Source organism: Solanum stenotomum, chromosome 11 (genome assembly GCF_019186545.1).
Source record: "Solanum stenotomum isolate F172 chromosome 11, ASM1918654v1, whole genome shotgun sequence".
NCBI lineage: Eukaryota > Viridiplantae > Streptophyta > Magnoliopsida > Solanales > Solanaceae > Solanum > Solanum stenotomum.
In genome coordinates this window covers 46,287,546-46,310,753 of record NC_064292.1, presented here as the reverse complement: position 1 = coordinate 46,310,753, position 23,208 = coordinate 46,287,546, and the positions used below count along the sequence as shown (strand labels likewise).

The 23,208-nt window shown below is 35.7% G+C and overlaps 2 protein-coding genes across 5 annotated transcripts in view; both read right to left on the bottom strand.

Moving 5' to 3' along the window:
• LOC125843780 (probable ubiquitin-like-specific protease 2B) overlaps positions 1-23,208 on the bottom strand; it is a 36,509-nt gene that overhangs the window by 1,766 nt on the left and 11,535 nt on the right. For 2 of the 4 annotated variants that reach the window (XM_049522978.1, XM_049522979.1), the window contains exons 7-16: positions 20,514-20,628; positions 19,749-19,823; positions 16,934-17,065; positions 16,347-16,547; positions 16,211-16,266; positions 16,038-16,134; positions 14,772-14,862; positions 12,529-12,651; positions 11,058-11,468; positions 9,346-10,166 (exon numbers count right to left, since the gene is read on the bottom strand). In XM_049522978.1, the coding sequence (XP_049378935.1) occupies positions 9,573-10,166; positions 11,058-11,468; positions 12,529-12,651; positions 14,772-14,862; positions 16,038-16,134; positions 16,211-16,266; positions 16,347-16,547; positions 16,934-17,065; positions 19,749-19,823; positions 20,514-20,628 (1,895 nt within the window). In that variant the 3' untranslated portion in view covers positions 9,346-9,572. Of the gene's footprint in view, positions 1-9,345; positions 10,167-11,057; positions 11,469-12,528; positions 12,652-14,771; positions 14,863-16,037; positions 16,135-16,210; positions 16,267-16,346; positions 16,548-16,933; positions 17,066-19,748; positions 19,824-20,513; positions 20,629-23,208 lie in introns of those variants that run through there. The other 2 variants (XM_049522980.1, XM_049522981.1) reach the window with 2 other exon arrangements.
• Positions 4,988-6,669, bottom strand: LOC125843787 (transcription termination factor MTERF4, chloroplastic). Its single transcript, XM_049522990.1, has one exon. It carries the CDS (start codon positions 6,540-6,542, stop codon positions 5,064-5,066), a length of 1,479 nt encoding a protein of 492 aa, XP_049378947.1. The 5' UTR covers positions 6,543-6,669; the 3' UTR covers positions 4,988-5,063.

Below are 23,208 nucleotides of genomic sequence, written 5' to 3'. Positions count from 1 at the left end.
GATCACTGATTAGTCTTTGAATGGCACTTCGCTTTATATGGTTGAAACCAGTTTATGCTGAGCTGGATTCAAAATAAAGTAGAGAAACTTTCAGGTATAAAACTCATCAACTACCTAAAGTTTTCTCAAAGAAATAAGAGCCATAAATCACAAGCAAGAATCTGAAAAAGAGGAAAAATAAAGAATGCAAGAAAAAAACACACAAACATCATAGGAAAATATTAATCGAAGAGAACTGAGAAGAATAATGTCAGCAGAAGGGAAGAAAGGAAAACATACAGCAGCAAGACAAATTTCATGAGGATTTGAAGTAGAATTTTGCAGATCGTCCCAACATGCAGACTCAAAGGTCATTGAAGCATCAAATGTCGTTTTTCTTCTCTTTACGTTTGTCATATAGTATACCAATCCGAGATCTTAGGATATGGACTTTCATAACCAGGAAGAATTCTATACTAAACAAGGTAACTCCTACTCTATGTCAGCTATCTGGAAGTAGCAGAGAACTCTGTTTAGACAAGGCCAAGTTCCTCAATTTGAAAAAGATAAATTTTTCTTCATTTTCACAGCAGGGAGATGAACTCTATTCTTTATTCCCCTTTCTTACTTTGAAAGTAGTTCAATTGCCACGACACAAATACTTCAAAATGGCTGAAATATATATATGTCCATAATCCATCCCTAAAAGTTGCCTCATTTATCTCTTCCTTCTCTATATCTTGGGAGAACGTGTGGTCATGGATGGTGAAACCAATACCGGACTACACCCCATGTTACTGTTGGCATTTCATATTCTGGGAATTTGGAAGAATGGGTCGAAAAGAGTTTTTGGTTCAATACCCTATATGAGGCTTGAGGGGTTTTGTAGGGTTTAAGGGTTGGGTTAAAAAAAGGGTCTTTTGGGTTTCTGAAGATCGTTTTTAAGGATTGATTTCTTCTTATTATTGAGGTCATTTCAATGAACAAACAAAGATCATTCAAGAATCAATTCACTTACCAGAAAAATAAAAGCTTTAACACCCTTACCTTACCTTTGCTCAAGCAAAACGAAGCTGCTGTTCATTTCCTTTCTTGAGAAAAAATTGGGGCTTTTGAGTAGGGAAGATGAGGAAGAAGGAGAGTTCCGAACCTCAATATGGACTCATGGGCTCGGCTGGGTTCACGTTAGACATATCTATTTTAGGGTGTTTTTGCCCAAATTTTAGGGTGTGGGTCTTTAATACCCTTTATTTTTATTTTTTTTGAACATTGGTAAAGTTGAATTCTTCAGCATTAAGGACATGCTGGCCACCTTCAAAAATGTACAGTTCTAACCAAAATTACAAGCTCCCTATTAATTCTATAATTTGATCTACATCTTCTATACAAAGCTGTTTACACCAAAAAAGTAGAGATACCAGACAATTCCATTTTACTTTGTGAATGGAATTAGATCTATCTTCAAAACATCTCCCATTTCTTTCCTTCCACACTGACCACCATATGCATGATGGTAATAGCTTCCACCACTTCTTTTGAGTCTACCCCCCCTTCTGATCCAACATTTAAAAAGATCAGAGGTGTGTTCTGGCATAGTCCAGCTACAGCATGTGATGTTGAGGAACATCTCCCAGATCTGTGTAGTGAATTTGCAATGTAAAAATAGGTGTTTGTTTGTTTCCCCAGTCAAATTGCATAGGAAACACCTAGGGACTAGTTGATTTCCTTTCTTCTGCAGCACTTCTTGAGTTAAGCAGGCTCTTTTGATGACTAACCAAGTGAAGCATTTCACTTTGGTGGGGATCAGTCCTCTCCAAATACTCTTCCAGTGATGATGGTAGCCTCTAACCCCAGCTTGTATGCTGTGAATTTGCCATCCTTGTTGTGCTTCCAAATAACTCTATCTGGTGCATTTGTTTCTAGATTGGTTCCCCCCAATTTTCCCAGGAAAGAAGCCACTCTATCTACTTCCCAATCATTCAATAGCCTTCTGAAAGATAGGTCCCAGCTTTGAGTTGTCCAGCATTCACATACTCTGGCTTCAGGATTGTTGCAGATTGAGAAAAGATCTGGGAATGACACTTAAAGGAATTTGATCAATCCATCCATCTCTTCAAAACTTGATCTTGTTGCCATTTCCAACTTTGAGAAACACATTTTCTTCCATAAAGCTCCGATTGTCCTCCATACTCCCCATCCATAGGGTTCTGACACTATCTCTGTACACCATGGGTTCAATTCCCCATACTTTGCCACTATCACCTCCTTCCATAGGGTTCCTTCCTCACTAGTATATCTCCACAACCACTTCATCAAAAGGCTCCTGTTTTGGATTCTCAAATTTCTAATACCCAGTCCCCCTCTTTCTTTGCTTAGCATCACAGTGTTCCATTTCACTAAATAGTAACCCTTGCCTTCTCCCTCTTTGCCTTTTTTCCAGAGGAAGTTTCTTCTCAGTCTGTCCAATTTAATACCCTTTATAAAAATCTATATTTGATACCTCGTTATGGCCATCATTTCTATTTATCTTTTTTTGCATTTTTTAAATCCATAATATTGTACTCTTTCTAGCCAACAATAATTGTTCACTATTGACTTGGCACAACTTTAAGAAAGAATAAATAATAGGGGTAATATTACTATATTATCCTCGGACTTTATTAAATTTAATGCTTTGAACTACTGCAATGAATAAACATTGTATAAATAGTGTATATGGATGTATATACCTCTCTAATACATAATTATACATCATATATATACACAATTATACAACATTGATACATTACATGTACTTATGACCATTTTATTGAGAAAAAAATTTGTTACATATACAGTTTGGTAACAAGCCCTATTTAATATAGTGTATTACATATAAAACAATAACAAGCCCTATTTAATATTAAGGAAAGCATGATCAACTTTTTCTCAGTTTCAGTATGCCTTCTTCAATGTTATTAGTTTTTCCAATGATCTAGTAAAGCAACCAAGCATGAGGAGACCTTACAACATGAAAATAAAGCTAATCATAAGGAAGATTTGCAACTTAAAGTCCAGCTACTCATAAATCAAAGAATCATATACTAAACCAGCATTTATTTTCTAAAAGTCAAATGTATATCAGTAATGACCTGTATATTGAGGAGGACAAGAGAAAAGATTCAAAATTGTAACCATGAGGTACTGGTCATACCTTGTCAATCTCACTGAGTCTCAAACATTCATGCTGCCTTTCATCAAGTCTCAGTTAAAGATATATTTTGCCCTGCTTAACATCAATTCAGAAAATGTGTGCTCCCCACAGTGGACACTGGACATATCGAACAACAGTTGAGGGAGAAAAGAATAAGTTGCTACACCGCAAAAAAAGAGCCTCCTTAATGACATGGACAAAAAATTGGATGTATGCAAAGGGTAGTACCGAAAAGTAAAGAACCAACAAGAAGATATGCAAAAAGGCCACCCAATCTTCTATACAACAAGGAACTACATGGGTGCACCAAAAGCAGATCAGGGATAGAGAATACTACTCAACTGAGTAAACTCATCTCTACCCCTTCAAAGATCTCCTATTTCTTCCTCTCCAAACAACTCACATTAACGTGAATGAAGCAACATTCCATACCCTGCATTTTCTCCTCCTTTTTGGCATCTTCCAGTTGAACATCAAATCCCGCCCATAACATGGCATCCTCCAAAGCTTAAAGACAACACTTCTTCCTACAAGGTTTAAAGTTCCTTAACGTAGAACATCCACCCCTCCCCCCACAGTTACACTGTCCAGACAGAAACGTAAGAAACCGTAACTGCAGAAGGACCATTTGATCCACGTCTGCTCTGACTGAATAAAGCATTATATACTAGAGAAAGATAAGAGATATGATGGTTTAAGTTATCTGCAAGATCAATTCTTTCACTAAGTTCTTATAATTTGCATCAAAATGGAATCAAGGAGATGATGTATTATGTTAAAACATCTGAACACATAACTCCAAGAAAAGAAGAAAACACAGAATGAATCGAATTGCATGCAATTTCACTAGTAAAGTTCTAATAAAGACTCTGAGCATTTTAAGATACTACAAAACTTCCCAACCTTGTAGAAGCTTTCTATCCTTATTCAGGAATACAGGGCCTACAAAGTCAATAACAAAAGAACAACTAAACAGTGCTTCATCCTTTCAATTCACATTCTAAACAAAAGTAAACTAAAGGACGAACGAGCTGCAAATTAGGACAGTAGAAATAGCTTATCATCAGAGGGTGAGAGCTATCAGGATGAGTTCACATTGATGTATCATAGGCTTCTCACATCAGCTTCATAAATCTTAACAGAAGGGTTCACAGGGATCTAATCCCCACCCATCCCAAATCATGATGATTGTTAATTGTCAATGTACAATTTTTTTAATCTGAGATTTGTTAAATGACTTATTTTAAGAAGGTAAATCAATTGTATAGATGAACTAGCACCAAGGATGTGCTTTAAGCCTATAACACCTGTACAATATTTTCATGAGCAAGAAGTGGTAACTGATTCCTTTCTTTAAATAATTAGCTGGTTAAATTATTTACATGAGAATGTATCTTGATAAGCGAAAGAATATATCATATTAATCATTAAACATGAGATATTTGATTTTCCTTCGACTTAGATATTGCTTCTGAAGCTATATGATTCTGCAATATCAGGAATGATCATAGCGGGAGGATAAGCAAATACCAAAGAAACTGTTGTTTTGCATTGACTTTAAATCTGAAACAAATTCCATGGAAATAAATAATTTTGTGTTTAATGACATATGGAAAGGTCAGGATTATGCAAATGACATCTGAGAGAATTTCTTCGATAGAGGCAACTTCAGTAGGAGTAAAGCCTGGATATTAAGGTACACCAATACAAAAGGTAGAAGTTAAGACAAGGAAGATCTTCATTTTGATACATTGGACTGTTATAAATGTTGTCAAACTACAAAAAAACACTTGATCGTAATGGAAGAAAAAGGCAGAAAGCAGCAAAAGAATTCAACTAATATTGAAAGATATTACCATTTATACCCAATTCACGAATGTTACAAAGTACACTACAAAGAGACAGTGCGTCTATATAGTGTTTCATCTTCACTGTCATCTTCCTCTTCTGATACAATCTCATTGCCTGGTAGCTCTAACTTCCCACCCATACAAAATGACGGACCAGAACTTTCAGGCTCTATATAATCACCATACAATCTCTCTTCAAATCTTTGGTCACTACAATTGAGAAACCAACCCAAAGAACATCTGATTTCCTTGTTCTGCAACCTCTGGTACCTGGGTTTGATTCTTGATTCCAAGCTATACGTGAAGTAGTCTGGAAAGTCCAAAAGCTCTTCCATTGGTCGACCCATATCGCTCTTGAAAAAGTAATAACTATTTTTCATGAGGCCAACTTGCAAAGCAACTAACTGAGGACATTTTACAACCATCTTTGCCACATCAGCCATTGAAAATCCCCGTCCAACAAGGAACTCGACTGGTTTCATTATCACATGTTGGTGTAGACTGACAATTTGTGGCATCTTTTCAATGACTCGAGCAAAACCATCAGGATCAATCTTAAGCTTTAGGTTAAAGAAATATTGTTGTGACGACAGCTTAGCTTTCAAAGGTAAACCAAGAATTTGTGGAAATTGTGCAATAACAGAAGGCAAAGTGTCCTTCCTAAGTCCAAAACTGAGTAAGCAATTTACATTTGGTTTCACCGTCTCTTCAAGATCATAACCAAGTAAATATGCTCGCTTCTCCAACATTCTTGCCAATATTTTCTTCGGCAAACCCAATGAAACCAAATAATCCACAAGTGGTTTAATCGTCGTCCCAACTCTCATCCCAAGAAAATATGGATATTGTGTTACCATCGGCCCTACATCCCTCGGATTAACTCCTATACTAACCAAGTAAGCAACTGAAGTACTCATTGTTCCCTCAAGTTTAAACCCTAACAACTCAGGATATTTCATCAAAACATACCCAATATCTTGTTTCTCAACATCAAGACCTCGTAAAAATTTAATAACCGGAACAAGCTCCACGACGACACTAGTATGTAAACATTGAGGATAAATCTTAATAAACTCACCAAGCTTAGACCTTTGAAGCCCAATTTTCTCCAAGTATGTTAAAACAGGAATTATGTTTTTCCTCACACTACAACCAAGCATTAAAGGATATTCATTCATATCATCAACTGTGAGACCAATTTTCTGCAAAAACTCAACACGTTCCCGCATAACTTCAACAGTGGAAGGTAATTCCAACTCCTCTAATTCATGAGGGATTATTCCTATAGTTTTCAAATAATCAGAGATTATTACACGTGACACCAACTTCTCCTTACGCCCTTGGACTACACCCCATGTTACTGTTGGCATTTCATATTCTGGGAATTTAGAAGAATGGGTCGAAAAGGGTTTTTGGTTCAATACCCTGTATGGGGTTTTGTAAATTGGGTTAAAAAATGGATCTTTTGGGTTTCTGAAGATTGTTTTTAAGGATTGATTTCTTCTTATTATTGATGTCATTTCAGTGAACAAACAAAGATCATTCAAGAATAATAAGAAAATATAAGCTTTTAACGCCTTACCTGCAGAACGAATCTACTGTCCATTGAAAAAAATTGCGGCCTTTGAGTAGGGAAGATTGAGGAGGAAGAAGGATTCATGGGCTGGGCTGGATGAGAAAAAAATTGGGGCTTTTGTTTTATTTTCTTATATTATATATATGTTGAAACTTGATAAAATTATCTTCATTTATTATTAAGAAGAAGTTAAAAATATATATATTTGAAAAAGGTACGGGTAGGAGAAAAAAGGTGAGGAAAATGTAATTTAGATTGATTTATAATAAATATACAAAGAAAATCATGTTTGTTAGAAATATATATAAAAAGTATACATTTTTTCTCAAATTGTTATTTTTTGTTTACTGTCTTTAAAAGTATACAAAACTCTTAAGTGATGAAAATTTATATACGAACCTAAATTAAATGTGAATAATTAAAACTTGAAATATTTGAATTTGAAAATTAAATGTATTCTCTCCCTAAGTTATTTAGATTGAAAATTTTATTTTTCGATGACAATTATAACCATTTGAAATTACTAAAATCATTAATGTTTTATGGAAATATAGGACCTTCTTCGGATGAATTTTAATTACTCATTCCGTCTACTTTTAATTGTCATGTTCCTCTTTTCAAAAGTTAATTTGACTAATTTTCAAAGTTAAATTAGATTACATTAATTTGATAGTTTAAATAAAAAATTCAGATATTCAAAAATGATACGAAAAGTACTATAAATTGCATTTTTTTGCATATCAATTTGATAAAAAAAATACATCGTAAAATGTTTGTCAAAGTTCTTATAGTTTGACTCTAAAAAAGGAAACCAATGACAATTAAAAGTGGGCGGAGAAAATAATCGTCAATTATAAGATTTTGTATATGATTATTATGGGTTATCAAAATAAGGTTATTTACTATTTCTTAATGCGTATGGATTTTGATTAAAAAATCATGAATACTTTATATATTTCATTTAGTTTTTTGATTTATTTTTAATAATAATAATGAATTTCTTTCATAACTGACATTATGTTTGAATTGATGTTAAATAGGAGCGAGCATAATACTTTATTAAAAACTTTGGTTTGATAATTTTAATTTGTAATTTTTTAAATACTATGCCATTATTATATCCTAAGGATTTAAAAAATTGATTGATTTCTCTGGTGTTAACTTAGTGTTAAGATTTTTTTTCTATAATTATTTTGTTTAGCAAGAAAAACAAGTCTCGACTCTAAGTAAAATAATATTCGCGCGGATAAATTCATTAGTAATACCTTAAACTAAAAAATAAGTATTGTATGTGTTTAGGTTCTATTTTTATATTTATTTTTTCGATTTCCAATAAACAAAAAAAATATTACGTGTCTTCTAAAAGGTTTTTTTACCGCTAAAAAGTAGTTATATCCTATCCATTTTTATCACTATCTCTCTCACACACCCCCATAAAATTCACATGGTTCCTCTCTTTCTCACTTATCCTCTATACGGTATACCTAAACACTGTGGTATTATACGCGTGTACTTTATCAATAAAAGCATGATACATTTTTTATATTGTTTCAATTGTTGAGACTTTACAACTTACCTTCATATGGTACAAAACTTTACAAAATCGAATTATTTACAAATAATAAACAACCTATCAATCTTTATCACGTGTTAAAAATGTCTTCAAGACTTATTTATTCACTTATTTACTTGAAAGGATACAAGACACAATAATCCTAGTATATAATTTGTCACTCACCCACTTGCAAACGAATAATCTTAAGACACTTGAATGACAATCTATTTTGTCTACTTTGCTTAAAGATTTTCACAAATCATTTCTTATATTTAATATTACAAGTTACATAAACCATAATGATCAATACCTTTTCTCTCCCATTTCTACACTATACCCTGACTGTTATATATTGAGTAATATCTGTTATAATGTTAATCTATAACTCATGTCTAGCAAATAGTTAATTTTTTCATAAATAATTCGTCAAGGCAATGTGATGACCAATTATCCTCTTATAAGTTTTTATGTTTGATGAGTCTTGAAAAGGTTTTATCAAACCAATCAACAAATATTGATTTCTTCTATTAAGATTAGTTAATATCTTAAACTCTTGTTGAGTCTTATCTGATGTTTTGTTCTAAAGAAGAATATTATTCATCATTAGTGATTAGCCTTTATGACTACAAAAGTCTATGTCGGATAAAATTGATGTGCGCACTTTGGAGATCTCATCTGATAATATTCTATCACAATCCAAACTGTCTAGAACTATCTCCTAGACGTAACATGGTGAATAGGATCTCGAGAGACTCTAAACAAACCAGTTGATATAAGTAAACAACAAATCAATATGAAATTAATTATAAAGCTAAAAGTTTATAGTTAAACCATTTTATTTTCAACTCCAAGCGTAGCAAAATAGAGAAAGGGGCATCACATGTTTCTCATTGTGACCTGAAATTTGTTACTCATTCCAGGGTTGGTTAATTTTCCATAAGTAATTTTTCTAGGTGTTGTATCAAAAATGTGATCAAACAGTACAACTTTTCGACAAGGTTCACTACAGGTCTTGCCCTCTAGTGATCTTCTCCGATTAGAAGGAAAAAAACTGATCCTGTTCCAACTAACTTGTGAAATCTTAGGGATCATTTGTTACAAACTCAGCCTACCATAGAACCCTTGCAAATAAAGCAGTCTAAAATGGACATCTCTACATAAACAACTGAATATACGTTAGGCACCACAGAGATGAGAAACTAAAACAAGACCTCAATCATGATTAGTCCAAAGAATCCCTAAATGGATGCAACTAAAACCCCGATTAAGAGCATTTACAAAAATTAAGATGTCGGGTGTACAGACAACCCACTGAAAATCTATTCACAGGATGGGGTATGCAGCTAACAAATGATACTCTTGTATTCCTAGACCATGAGAGCAAAGAATGCTAGATAAGACTCCCATAGGTCATCAAATCTACAAATGCAGATCATGCGTCACACTACTTCTAAATGCTACATCCTCATCATCCAAGGGTGTAAGCCGCCTCCTTTTCACGTTGTGTTCAGGATCTGCTTCAGAGCCAGAACCATTACCAATGAGCAACAAGCTTTTACATGCAAGGTTGACATTTCCATGGATATCATATGGGTTCTCCTGACCGGAGATGACAGGACCAGTACCACTGTTATCACGAGTCTCAATCGAGGATTGTGCCAAAGTGATGTCCAGCAACTCGCCACGAGTGGCATCTCCATCAACAAAACAGTCAATACTTGACTTTGGACGATCTATTTTCTCATCTGAACTCATATTTTGATCTACTTTGCACAGTTCTACAACCTCAACTTCTAATTGTTTCTCCGTGTCACGGACTGAAGTAGTTGGTGATGAGTCCAATTCCTCGTCCACATCTTGGACAACTGACACATCTGGGATCCAGGAAGTTCCTGCAGCAAGAGACCCAGGTGAATATGAAAATGCACAGGGTTCAGATCCATTCCCACCCAGATGCAAAAGGTCTGTGTCAGTTGCTGTGTACGCAAGATGATCTCCAGCTTCCATCTCTTCCTGGTTAAGGTCATCAACAACTCAGTGACTTCTAGCAGAGTTTAAACACAAGAAAACCTATTCAATTTACGGCAAATAAATGCATATAAACAGAATCAAAACCCTTGGCAAAGTGAACTGGTACAACCAAAATCAGTTGATTCGAGATCCAACTAAGACAACTGGCTAATATCCACGCATGATTAAGAGTTTAAACAAGAAGGAGAGGTCAACAAGAAGCAACGTAGATTACTCCCTCCAAAAGTGGAATTAGTTACAACATCATAAATCTGATTCTCTCTGACTATATCTTTGCAAAAAATCTACACACTTGCTTCAAATATAAATCTCACCCAGCACTTGTTCAAAACTATCGCCCCTGCCTCTCTTACCCTATTATTTTTAATTAAAAATAAAATAAATAATTCCTAAACTACATTAATATTCTTCCTACTATGACACATAACCTAAGAAAAGTAGCCAGGTTGGACTGTTCAAAAATGATTTGTTGTTTCCTCCCTACTCCCTCCCCTCCCTGAGTACACAAATACTCAATAAATGGATACAAGTGCCTCTAGAAAGCATTTTACAAAACATTAGTACATAACAAGTGTCAAAACTTCCCAATTGGCCAAAAGGAAATTAAGTCTAAATGGAGTGTCCAGCAAACTTTATGTTATTACATAAATTTTCAATATACTGCTCCTAGAAGACAGCACCCTTTTCTCCTTTGGAACCAAAAGGAAAGGGAAAAGTAAATGGAAATAGGATGATAGTGATCTTCGTGATCTGAACTACAATATTACCATAAGTTCTTATCTTCATGTTTATGTGTACCAATTTGAGAACTATTGAACCTAGTTGCAGATACATCAACATACCTGTATTTCTTGAGAACAAATAACAGCATACCTGTATTGGCGGTAATGAACTCCTGAATTCGTTAAAAGATGCTGCGTGACCAAAACCCATGTCAAGCAAAGGTTCTTCATCAGATTCAGACTCAAAAGAATCATTTAAACCAAAGCCTGAATCATTAACACAAACACCCCTGAGAGAGGAAGTAGGAAATGGGTTTATCTCAATAGCTTGAGAACGCGGTAAATTGTCTGAACTCTTTGATGAACCAAGTTGATCAGATACTAATTCTAAAGCATTTTCATCATCATTGCTTGTCTTGAGACCACCTTCAGGATAGCAACTATCACTCACACAAGAGGGAGATTTTTCGAGAGAAAGATTCTGGAGGAGGTTACTGATCAGTCTTTGAATTGCACTTCGCTTTACAGAAGGCTCATATGGTTGAAACCAGTTTATGCTGAGCTGGATTCAAAATAAAGTAGAGAAACTTCAACTACCTAAAGTTTTCTCAAAGAAATAAGAGCCATAAATCACAAGCAAGAATCAGAAAAAGAGGAAAAATAAAGAATGCAAGAAAGAAACACACAAACATCATAGGAAAATATTAATCGAAGAGAACTGAGAAGAATGATGTCAGCAGAAGGGAAGAAAGGAAAACATACAGCAGCAAGACAAATTTCATGAGGATTTGAAGTAGAATTTTGCAGATCGTCCCAACATGCAGACTCAAAGGTCATTGAAGCATCAAATGTCGTTTTTCTTCTCTTTACGTTTGTCATGTAGTCTACCAATCCGAGATCTTAGGATATGGACTTTCATAACCAGGAAGAATTCTAGACTAAACAATAGGTATCCAATTTTGAGAATGAAATTGGAGGGGAGTTACTCTCCTTGGGGTTTTTGATAAATAGGTATCCTGTCCTTCAAAACCACTAGGAGACAGGGTTCATTGAATTTCTGAGCGTGTTTTGTCACAGGAATCAGAAAAGGGGTAAATGGCTGTTCAAAATCATAGGGTGATAATGCACCTATTGCCTGAAAAAAGGTAATGAGCAGATTCCCAAGAAGCCGTACGAGGGAATAGTACATTATTTATTTGTTAACGCAGGTAAGCCAAGTTTCCGGTCACTAGAAAACGAATATTAATTGCATGAACAGGTTACTGGTCAATGCCAAATTGTGCATCAAAAAGTTGGCAAACAATCAGAACATGTATTGAATACCAATAAGGTAACAGAGATGTAAAAGTAGCTCAGTATTTTCTTCTGGCATTACTGCAGATCAGACATAAAATTCTTCCAAGTGATCTCAAAACTATGCAAGGTTTCTATTTCTGACTCCACATCTATGATACTGATTAATGGATTCTGAACTGATAGGCTTCAAATCAGAATAGAGGAGATCAAAAAATAATGCCGCTTCCATCCATTCATATACAAAGTGATTCAAAATCATAAAAGGCAGCACAGGTTGAGAACTTTGAAGACATAACACTGAAGTGCAAATCAAGTACTGCACTTACAAATTCATTGTGGTAGTTCTTTATACTGTATGGATTGATACCAGCAGGATCTTCCTCCAAAAAACTCTCCACATAGTGTAGTAAAAAAAGGCCACAGTCCGATAGATTTTGCTGTTGCGGAAGCTACCATGGATGAAGAGAAAATGTAAGTATGGTTATACTCACTCAAACATATGCAAGCTAAGAAAGCTAACCATAAAAAATCAAACAATCTCTTAGTGAAGAAAAATTAGAAAACCTTAACTTTTATCAGTTAATTGGAAGATGAACAAGTAACTGGGGTTCCAAGAACCCCTGCCATGACCATCAGATTTCTCTTCACAGTTCACACTGAACATGCCCAAATACAGGTAGCATGACTCACATCCTATGCAAAAAGAGCAAGTATTGCTCATGTCTCTAAGAGTCTACAACACTGCAATCCAAAAATATTGCTTGGCACAGGTTCTGTCAACTGGAACCCTATGTCCCAAATTATAGAAGACTTGACTAATGAATAATAGAAACCAAGAGGTCACAGTACTCAAATTGAAGTATGTCCAAATTGAGTCAAATTTGTAATAATTTATATCTTTAGTCCGAAGAAGTCTAGTATTTATCCATTTGCAGAAAGCATTGAGTGAGGAAATATTTCCAATTTAAGGAGCCTGTCACATTAGGTGCATTCAACGAAGTTAGGGAAGTTATCACATTGGGTTCTATCTGATGAGGAAGATGGTGATTTTTTATAATTTGGAAAAGGGAGTGTAGATTATTTTCTTAACAAATTCTACATGTTATTTTTGCTCCATCTTATCATCCATTAAATCAGTTCATGTTCAATGCACTAACTAAAACAGAAAATTTATTACATAGTAGTAGTAATACAAGAATAACTATCTAAATGCAATTAGGTCTAAGAATGGGGACAAAATCAAGTTATCAAAAAGCCACCTCTGACCCCATCCCCACAGGGAGATAAACTCCCCCAAATCCCCAATGATTCTGAATCCCTCCACTAACATAAACTCAGCTTTCTTCATTTCCAGACTCTCCATCTTCCTTTCGTCACAAAGTAACATGATTTCTCCGTGCTGGTATATAGTTATACCCCCCCCCCCCCCCCCTAATCCCTACCCTCTTACATTCCAACTAATGATCTTACTATCAAGCAGCAGCTACTTTACCTTTCACCCTCTTACTACCTTCTCCCTCCCCTTTCCTGTCTTTTTATTCCTTTATTCATACACCACTATTTTGTCTCCCCTTTTGAGTCATCGTCAGTTGCCCCCACCCTACCCATAATGTTACTAGAAGATCCATCAGTAATACCTCTTGATCCTTGCTCAATCTGAAGTAAAGAGGTCAAAGACTTCAGCCTCCATTCCTATAAATCCCAGGGACTGAATAACACTGTCCTTGTTGCAACCATCAACCCCCAGCAGCTTCAGAAACTAAGGAATTGTCCATACCCACACCACTAGGGGCCTTACCTGTTCCCTCCCCATTGTATTTAGAGCTGCCAGAAACAAAACTGCATGCCCAAAAGGAAGATGACCTTCGTCACTGGCACTCATTGGAGAACTGACCAAGCATGTAGTCGAACTGACCCTTGTTCACGAGCATTGCATGGTTCTGACCCTTACACAGGCCATTCCGACCCCCACCTACCCCACGACTCAAAGTCATTCTCTTCCATTGAATTTTTAAAAGTAACACTATTATCCCAAGTTATGTTAAAGAACATAGATACACAAATGAAAAAGACTGGATCCTATGTAACTTTGGAACAAATTCTTTCAACCTGTGCCTTTAACATGTTTGGATAATGAACACTATTGTAATGATATTACCGACAACAGAACTAAGTATAAAAATTCAACTTCACGGTGACTCTTTTCCAATAAACTGTCATACATCCCATACACTTACCTTAATACCATTCTCCCTCAGTGAAATTTATCTGTTCTACCTAGTTTGTCTTTCACAACCTTCACCTTTAAGAGACTAGAGACATTACCAGCTGTATATCAAAATATTCATATAAAGGAATCCTGAGGGTGATGACAACCTCAAGTTTAACAGCCCACTTGCATCACAATCAACTAGAGACCATGACTCCAGCACAGACAAGCAATGTCAAGGTAAAGAGTAAAATATCATCTCATAAACTTGAAATCTATTCATACTGAACATTCAAATTCCTCATATGAGACAGCTTTTTGTATAACAGTTGGAATGGACAATGAAACTTCAGGTTGTACCTCAAGACTGAGAAATCTCAAATTTTGAAAATTCGAAGAGACAACATCAGACGTTTCCTTTGTCCTCTCTCTCCACTCCTCGCAAAGGTAGCTGTTAGGAAAAGATGAAAATAAAAAAGTCAAATTCAATCAATTTGATGCTACAGAAAGGAAAGCAACTGCAAAGTAAGATGGAAATGACAAAACTCATAAAATTCTGCAGCATAGAAAATTGAGGCCGTGCAATACAACCCTCTAGTAGCTCTCTGTCAGCTAAAGGCTCATTAACTTCTAACATTCAGTCTCTAAGGAAGTAAACCCGACCAATACACCTTTTCAATAGAAACAATGGATTGTTTACATAAAACATCTTACGCGCATTTTTTTAACATTACGTGCATCTTCCCCCAACTCCTTTTTGGTTCAGGGTGGACAGCATGGAGACTGAAGTGAGATTTCCATTCTGAAAGGTTTGTAAAAAACTGTTCATATTGTTAGATGAAAAAAAAAATTGACGGCACATTTTAATGAGTAGGCTTTAGGTGGAGCACACGACGTATGGAGGTTGAATATAACACCGAGCAGGTAGAGAATTCCAACCTGCTTGGGTAATGTGAGGATTAACATGGTATCAAAGCCAAACACATCACTATTCTTGATTTACTCAATGTTGTGGCCCCGTGTAATGTTGTTCACATTAAAAATGTTCAACCTGGTGCGAAGTGATGTGAAATATCACACATTGGTTTAGGGACTGAACTGGGTGTAATATTGGACAATCCTGACCTCCTAAGCTAGTTTAGCAATCGACTCAGGTCCAAAGTCTATTTTCAGAACAAAAGTGATTGAATGTCTACAAAGGTGATATGAAATATTAATCGATGAATTTTTTTTTATATTTTGGGTAATGCTGATTGATACCTTTGGAGATTTCATTACTAAGAGAATGAGGAAAAGGAGACACCTGACTAATGTACCCTATTGTCCCTGCCATTTTCAAAGCAACAAAAGAAAAGAATTACATAAATACACAACTATTTTAGTAGAACCCAACTGTCTGTGTTTGAACAATCTCAACCCCACATCCACTTACTGCTTCTTTAAAGACGAGATATAAAATTTGCATCATCTATTGTCTGGGAAGACAAGTTTAGTTTAGAAAAACATCCATACAGCTGGGTAGTGATATGACCAGTGACAATTCAAGCATCACTGCCTGTTGACCCCACCGTTTAGATAATTATTCTTGCATGTTACGCATGAAAATAGTACTATAAAGAACTCTACCTTTGAAGAAGACTTTTGAGACCCACATGACTTCCCCTAAAAGAGTCCATGTGTAATATACATGGTACTCTGACTGAGCTCGCTGCAGTATCATCATCTGAAAAACACGAAACAATTTCTTAGGGAAAACAGTGAGACAAATGCAGAAGTCAAGTGATATATGATGAACTTGCCTGTAAAGTTAGCCACTTCACCAGGATGGCATATGACGATCAGACTCCAGTGATAACTGTCATTATAGAAAATAAGTTACTTATGACTAATGAAAAAAGATCACCTCTACAGAGAACAGAAGTTCAAGTATCTTACTTGTAATTCACTGGAATGAATACAAAGTCCTTATCAAATAAGTTCACTTTCCTTGTCCACTTACGGACACGCAAAAAAGCAGCATGGCCATCTAATGCACTGTTCGGATCTTTATCCATATCAGCCAACTTTCGAAAGAAGAAACAGTTAAAGAAATGGTATCGTTGCCTCTTTTCTGGTGGAATTTTGTTCTTTAAATACCTGTCAGTATTTGAGTTCCAATTCATACTAAATGAGAATAGTAGCACATAAGGCAAACCCAAAAAAATTAGAAGTCAAGAGAGAGAATATAGAAATCAACAGTCCTCATGTATTATTCACAAAAAAGTTCTAATTGTGAGGAAAAAGGTGAGCCATATATACGTGTGTGCAATTTCACTATACATATCATTATAAGGATTAATAAAAGAACATGATGGAGAGTGAAATAGTAGTAAATACTCCTCCATTCTTAATTCGAGGCTACAAAAGAAAAGGCATGAAGCATGCACTAAGCATGGTTACAAGCTTCAGAATAAATGTTTCTCCATTTTGGGCCACAAAATATATGATGGTGTGACAATAAGTAATAGCAACGAAGAACTTACATTATGTAGAAATCAATAATTGTATCATTGACAAATGTGTCTGGTGCCAGAAGATCGAAGTCCCTCTTACTAATGCAAATAGCATGAGGATCCCCTTTAGGATAAATAACTTCTTCGAGCGGCTCACTGTAACTGCAAATTTTAAATTTCTTCAGCATCAGAAACTCAAAAAGAAATCTTTGTTTGTTTTATATAACTAGTTACCCCTAACAGTTAAAAACAGAAAGACCAAATTGTACAACCAAAAAGTCCCTTCTTTTTGCACCAAGAAGTCATTCAAATTGTACAAGCCAAAAAGTCTCTTTTTTTTGCACCAAGAAGTCATTTGTTCTCAATCCACTTTCCTAGTGAGGCCAGCTAAAAATTACACTGAAAGGGATTAAAAAGGGCATGACATCCTGAATCTCACAACAGACAACAACCACAGCTTAAAAATAGCTAAGCTCGCAAACTGGGAGAACATGTCAAGGAGCAGAGCAAAAAAATCTATTCCTTAATCCTTACAAATAAACGCAATGCGATGGAATAGGTTTCAATATTCTATAATTATGCAAATTTAACTTAATAAATATCATGCATATCAATTAGGGACATTTATTACTATCATCGTGTATTATTTCCTAATTTAGAGCATCTGTATACACTATTAAAACCCCCAACAGATTGAGAAAATGATCAATCTAGGCATTCCAAAATCTTCTCTTCTTTCTCCACATCTCTATTTTTGTCAATATGGTATCAGAGCCTTTTGTATCCCTTTTCTATAGCCTTTATTACTTAAGTCCCTCTATATCATTTTCTTCTATTCACCAAAAATAAAAAAAGAATCCAAAAAAAAAAGAACTCTGATGAACATACTAGAACCAAATCTTCAATTCATCTTTAGTCAAAGATTTTTGAACCACACTACCCATATAAACACATAATCCACCACCACCAACCCCGTCAGCAGTATCAACATGTGTGAAAAAATGTGCCTTTTTTGTTAAACTGAGGAATGCTAAGGCAAAACTAGCACAAGGTTCAAACCTCGGTGGATAATTGGCCCACCGCTCTACGTTTCTTCACTAAATACCAAGCCTTTGTCTTCAGTAGAGTCCAAACTCATGACATGCGCCTAACTCACATGTCATGTGATGTGCTCTTACCACTGAATTAAGACCATGGATGATGTCCACATGCCTCTTATATGTCCGAACCATGTACCAGCATGTATCATCTTCACCAATGACCTACTCTTGACAATGATACAACTCTATTAAGGTAGAACTCACAGTCCAGTATCACCATCTTTATATGAACCTAAATAGTTTCCCATGGAAGAATGGTTTTAAGGTTCAAAACTCTCCTCTTCATTAAATTCTGGTCAAATCCAGCTCAGGAACGGTTCAAAATTTTGTTCTTTCTCTTCCTTTTGACCCTTCAAAGTCTAGATATGTTCCTCTCTCTCTTGCAAATCCTCCCTTGTATCGGTATGTCTATCTTGGCTTTCGTTAAGTTCTAATTTCACGATTATTATCTTACTTGTAGAAACCGGCACTATAGACAATTATTATCTTACATCTAAAAAGTCGGTATAATTTTTTTAAAAAGGTGAGAGTAGAAGAGGAAAGAAAAAGAAAAAGAAAAGGTGAGACAAGAAAAGGAAGAAAAACTAAGTGCAGCAAAATAAAGTGGAAGAAGCAGTAGACCAGCCTCATCTCTTTGGGAGAGGAGTCAGGCCAAACTCATCCCACTACAGTCATAAGTGCAGTGAATCTGACCCTTGCACTTTGGGCCAGTTCTTGATGTTAAGTGGTAACGCCCCCTTACCATGTTTAGTTCATTTCCACTCCTTGGGCCATGTTTACGATATAGTGATTTTATTAGTGGAAATATTTAAGACATGTAGGCATTCATTAATTCACAAATCTTTTAAGAGATCTCAATCATACATTTAAATGATAAAAATATAATTAATGTTACTTCATATTCTTGTTACAATTAGCAAGTTGTATTTTCATATATTTTGAATTTTATACGCCAAATATAGTTCATTTCTTGTCCAAAAAAAGAATGACAATATTGCTTTATAAAATCAACATTTTTGTTGACGTACAAGTTTTTTGACGACTTTTTGATACTTTTAGCAAATAGAATATTTGATTTCTGATACATTTTTTTTTTTGAGAAAGTTAACTATTTTCTGATACATTTTACATGATTTCTAAATGTATAATTTAAAAGGTTTGAAATTCATGCTTAAACACATGTTGTAAAATGCGATCCAAACCTCTTAATACAGTCTCTTGGGACTTATGGAGGCATTTATTAGCATATCTCATACAACAACAACATACCCAGTGTAATCACACTAAGTGGGGTCTGAGGAGGGTAGAGTGTACGCAGAGCTTACCACTACCTCGTGAAGGTAGAGAGGCTGTTTCCGAAAGAGCCTTGGCTCAAGTGTGTCAAACCCAAGTAATAGAAGAAGAAAACAATGAAGAATGCATAGCAGTTAATAAGAAAAGCAGTGTAAAGACGACAAAAGAAGCAATAACAACAACAAAATACTGTGGTAATCGAAACACAATACACAACAAATGGAGATAGACACCAAAAGCAAGAACTACAAGTGTACAACTAGTACTACGACAGGTACAAACAAGCCTAAACCCTCACAGGTAAGACAAGACTCTACCCCTACATTTTTCTACCCTAATAAAAACATTGGATATAAAAGACACCTATTAATACAAATAAAAAAAGAGAGACCCTTGCAGTAGCAAAATCTAAATCTCCACCTGCAGAGAGTCTAACAAACAGCTTCACTAACCTTGGAAAATATTTCTTAGGTCGCTGATTTGATGTTTCCCCTTGTGAATTCTCCCTCCATTCTTCATTCTCATTGCTACAAGACCAGGTGATCAAAGATAAGAGGAGAATAACACAACTACAACATAATGTATAAAAGAAGAGCTTAAGTACAAGGTCCACATATGGAATAAGAACAGAAAAGGAGTGTCACTGAATCAATCAAGTTCAGATTAGATCAGAGAGAGCCAAAGTTCTTGGCCACTAATTGCAAACAGTGGCTTGATGAAACTTAAAGCAATGTTACTGTCCATGCATGTGTAAGGCACACTGTCATCATGTCTGATAATAAGCAATTGTGAGCATTTCTGGGACTCTTTAAAATATCAAAATATTACTTCAATAAAATTAGAAGGTAGACACCAGCCCGCTGAGAAATGGCTTAAAATGGTATAGGAAACCAGGCATTTCAGTCTAGAAGAAACTCTAGACCATAGTAAGCAGCATGTTTTGGAGCCTATTCATACATCTTTAGCAGTTGAAAAAAAAATATCAGGTATACTCTAGCAGTAATTTTCCCTAACTATAAAAGAATGAGAAAATGTTACTCCAAGGAAAATTAGCCCCACTTGTTAGAACAGATAACAATTCAACATCCAGTTTAACAGAAAAAAACCATCCTTCATTCAACAAAAACTAGCAAAAACAAAGAGAAGATAAATATCCACATTAATTCTACAACCAAAAGCAATAGCACAAGTGAGAAATGGTGATTGAAAGCACTCACTGGTAGTTCCATACTGCCTTGTAGACATCCAAAGATTGAATTGCTTCACACTTCTCAGACAAGTCAAAATCATTAACAGCAAACTCCACCTCCTCAATACCTTTGACATTAAGAACTTCAGCATTCATTAACAGAAGCAAGACATATTTATCAGAGGAGAGAACAACATAGGGATTTCAAGGAAACAAGCAGTAAATGAGGTCAAGATACCCTTAAAAAGCAACATCAGAAATTTTGAAACAAATAAGAGTCTAACAAGAATTCACTTTGGATGTCATTTGACGCTATCTTTTTTTTTTTGGGAAACTGGTAATGTGTCATTTGACGCTATCTTTCTGCCTTGCACTATTTCAATGCCAAGAAAATTGTTCTGCCCAGACCAAAACTGGACTAGTTTTAACTTCAAATACTCTCGTATTTCACTCAATCCAAATTCACCTCAGAACTACAAGTTAAGCATGCTCCAACCAAACTTTACCTTCTGCACTAACCACAAATTCACAAAATTCATCAAAAGGAACATATGGTTCTCCCATAATTGCAAGTAATGTTCGGACTTCCTCTGCAAAAGAACAGTGCACTATCTAGTGTGTGTTACACTCATTGCTATGTCTAGTTGTTTAAACATTACGCACTAGTTAGGAGAAATAACATTTATTTTTCTCCAAACTCGAAGCAAATCACAAGTGTTTAGCCTGTCATTCTCTATAGACTGTTACAGATTTAATTCCAGAAGGAAACTTCACTTTTAAAATGGAAGAATAATGCAAGCCAATAGGGTCCTAAAATTATCAAGAGGATCTAGAAAGGACAAGAACATATTTCCTCTCTGTGAAGAGGATCTAGAAACGACTGAGTTGTATAATGTCGTTTTCAAGACGGTGTAGATGCCCGAAACATGGAGATGGAGTACGATGATTCCATTGTACAAGAACAAGGATGGCATTCAAAATTGCAACAACTGGTGCAGATGAGGGTATGGAGGATCATGACTATTTCTGTAAACCAATTCGGATATATGTCGTGGCGCTAGACTACAAAAGCCATTCATCTCGTAAGGAAACTGGTGGCGCAGTATAGGGAGAGGAAGTAAGACGTACATATGGTATTGATCGACCTAGAAAAGGCTTATGAAAGAGTCCTCAAGGAGGTTCTATGGAGGTGTTTGGAGGCTAAAGATGTACTTGTGACGTACACTAGGTCGATTACGGACATGTGCTATGGAGCCAAGACCGGAGTAAGGACAATGGAAGGAGACTCACGACACTTTCCCGTGTTAATGGGGTTGCACCAGGGATCAACCCTTAGCCTGTTTTTATTTGTCTTGGTGATGGATATATTTTTTTTTGAAACTGGTAAATGTGTATTCCTCAGCATTAAGGACATGCTGGACACCATCAAAAATTGTTAGATAAAAAAAAACAACTAGAAAAGAAGATACTTACAGAGATCTTAATAAATCTACAAACTGATCTTAATAAATGTGTCTTGGTGATGGATATATTGACACTGACAAATTCAAGATGAGGTGTCATGTTGTAGGTTATTTGCCGATGACATAGTTTTGATTGATGAAACTCGCAAGGGAGTTAACGCTAAGCTAGAGGTTAGGAGATAGACCCTAAAATCTTAAGGGTTCAGGTTGAGCAGGACCAAGACTAAATACTTGGAATGCAATTTCAGTGATGTGACACATGAAGCTAATGTGGAAGTGAGGTTTGATACACAAGCTATCCAAAAGAGGGGTAGTTTCAGGTATCTTGGATCTATTATCCAAGAAAATAGGAAGATTGACAAGAATGTCACTCAATGTAATGGTGCAGGGTGGATGGAATGGAGGCTCGTAGTCAGAGTCTTGTGTAATAAGAAGGTGTCACCTAAACTTAAAAGGCAAGTTTTACAGAGTGGTGGTTAGACCAACTATGTTATAGAGCAGAATGTTGGCCAGTCAAGAACTCTCACATTCAAAAGATGAATGTGGCGCAGATGAGAATGTTGCGATGGATGTGTGGGTTTACTTAGACGAGATAGGATTAAAAATGAGGATATCTGAGACAAGGTGGGATCGACTTCAATGGAAGACAAGAATCGAGAAACGAGGTTGAGATGGTTCAACATTGTGATGAGAAGATGCATGAATGCCCTAGTGCAAAATGTGAGAGGTTGGCTATGGATGGATTTAGGGGAGGCAGAGGTAGACCGAAAAAGTATTGGGGAGATATGATTAGATAAAACATGGAGTAGTTGCAATTTAACGAGGGCATGACCTTAGAAAGTAAAAAGTGTGGAGAAGACGAATTATAATAGAAGTCCAATAGGTTGGAGGGTATCTATGCTAGTAAGTAGGAGTGTATTGTCATGTTGCCCTGACTAACGGACGTAGTACTACTCTTGTAGTTTCTTGTTCTTCGATTTATGTTACTATCTATTGTTTTGTGTAGTTCGATTATAGGAATATTGTTGTAGTACTATTCCGCTACGAAAGGTTGTTTCATTTTTTTTCTAAATTGTTTTTGTCTTGAGCAGAGGTCTACCGAAAACAACCTCCCTACCTTACCTCTGAGGTAGAGGTAAGGTCTAAATACACTTTACTCTCCCCAAATCCCACTCTAAGGGACTATACTGGATATGTTGTTGTATCACAAAGAATGCAGAAAAGGTGTAAGTTCAAGGAACCATAACACTTTATAAGAAA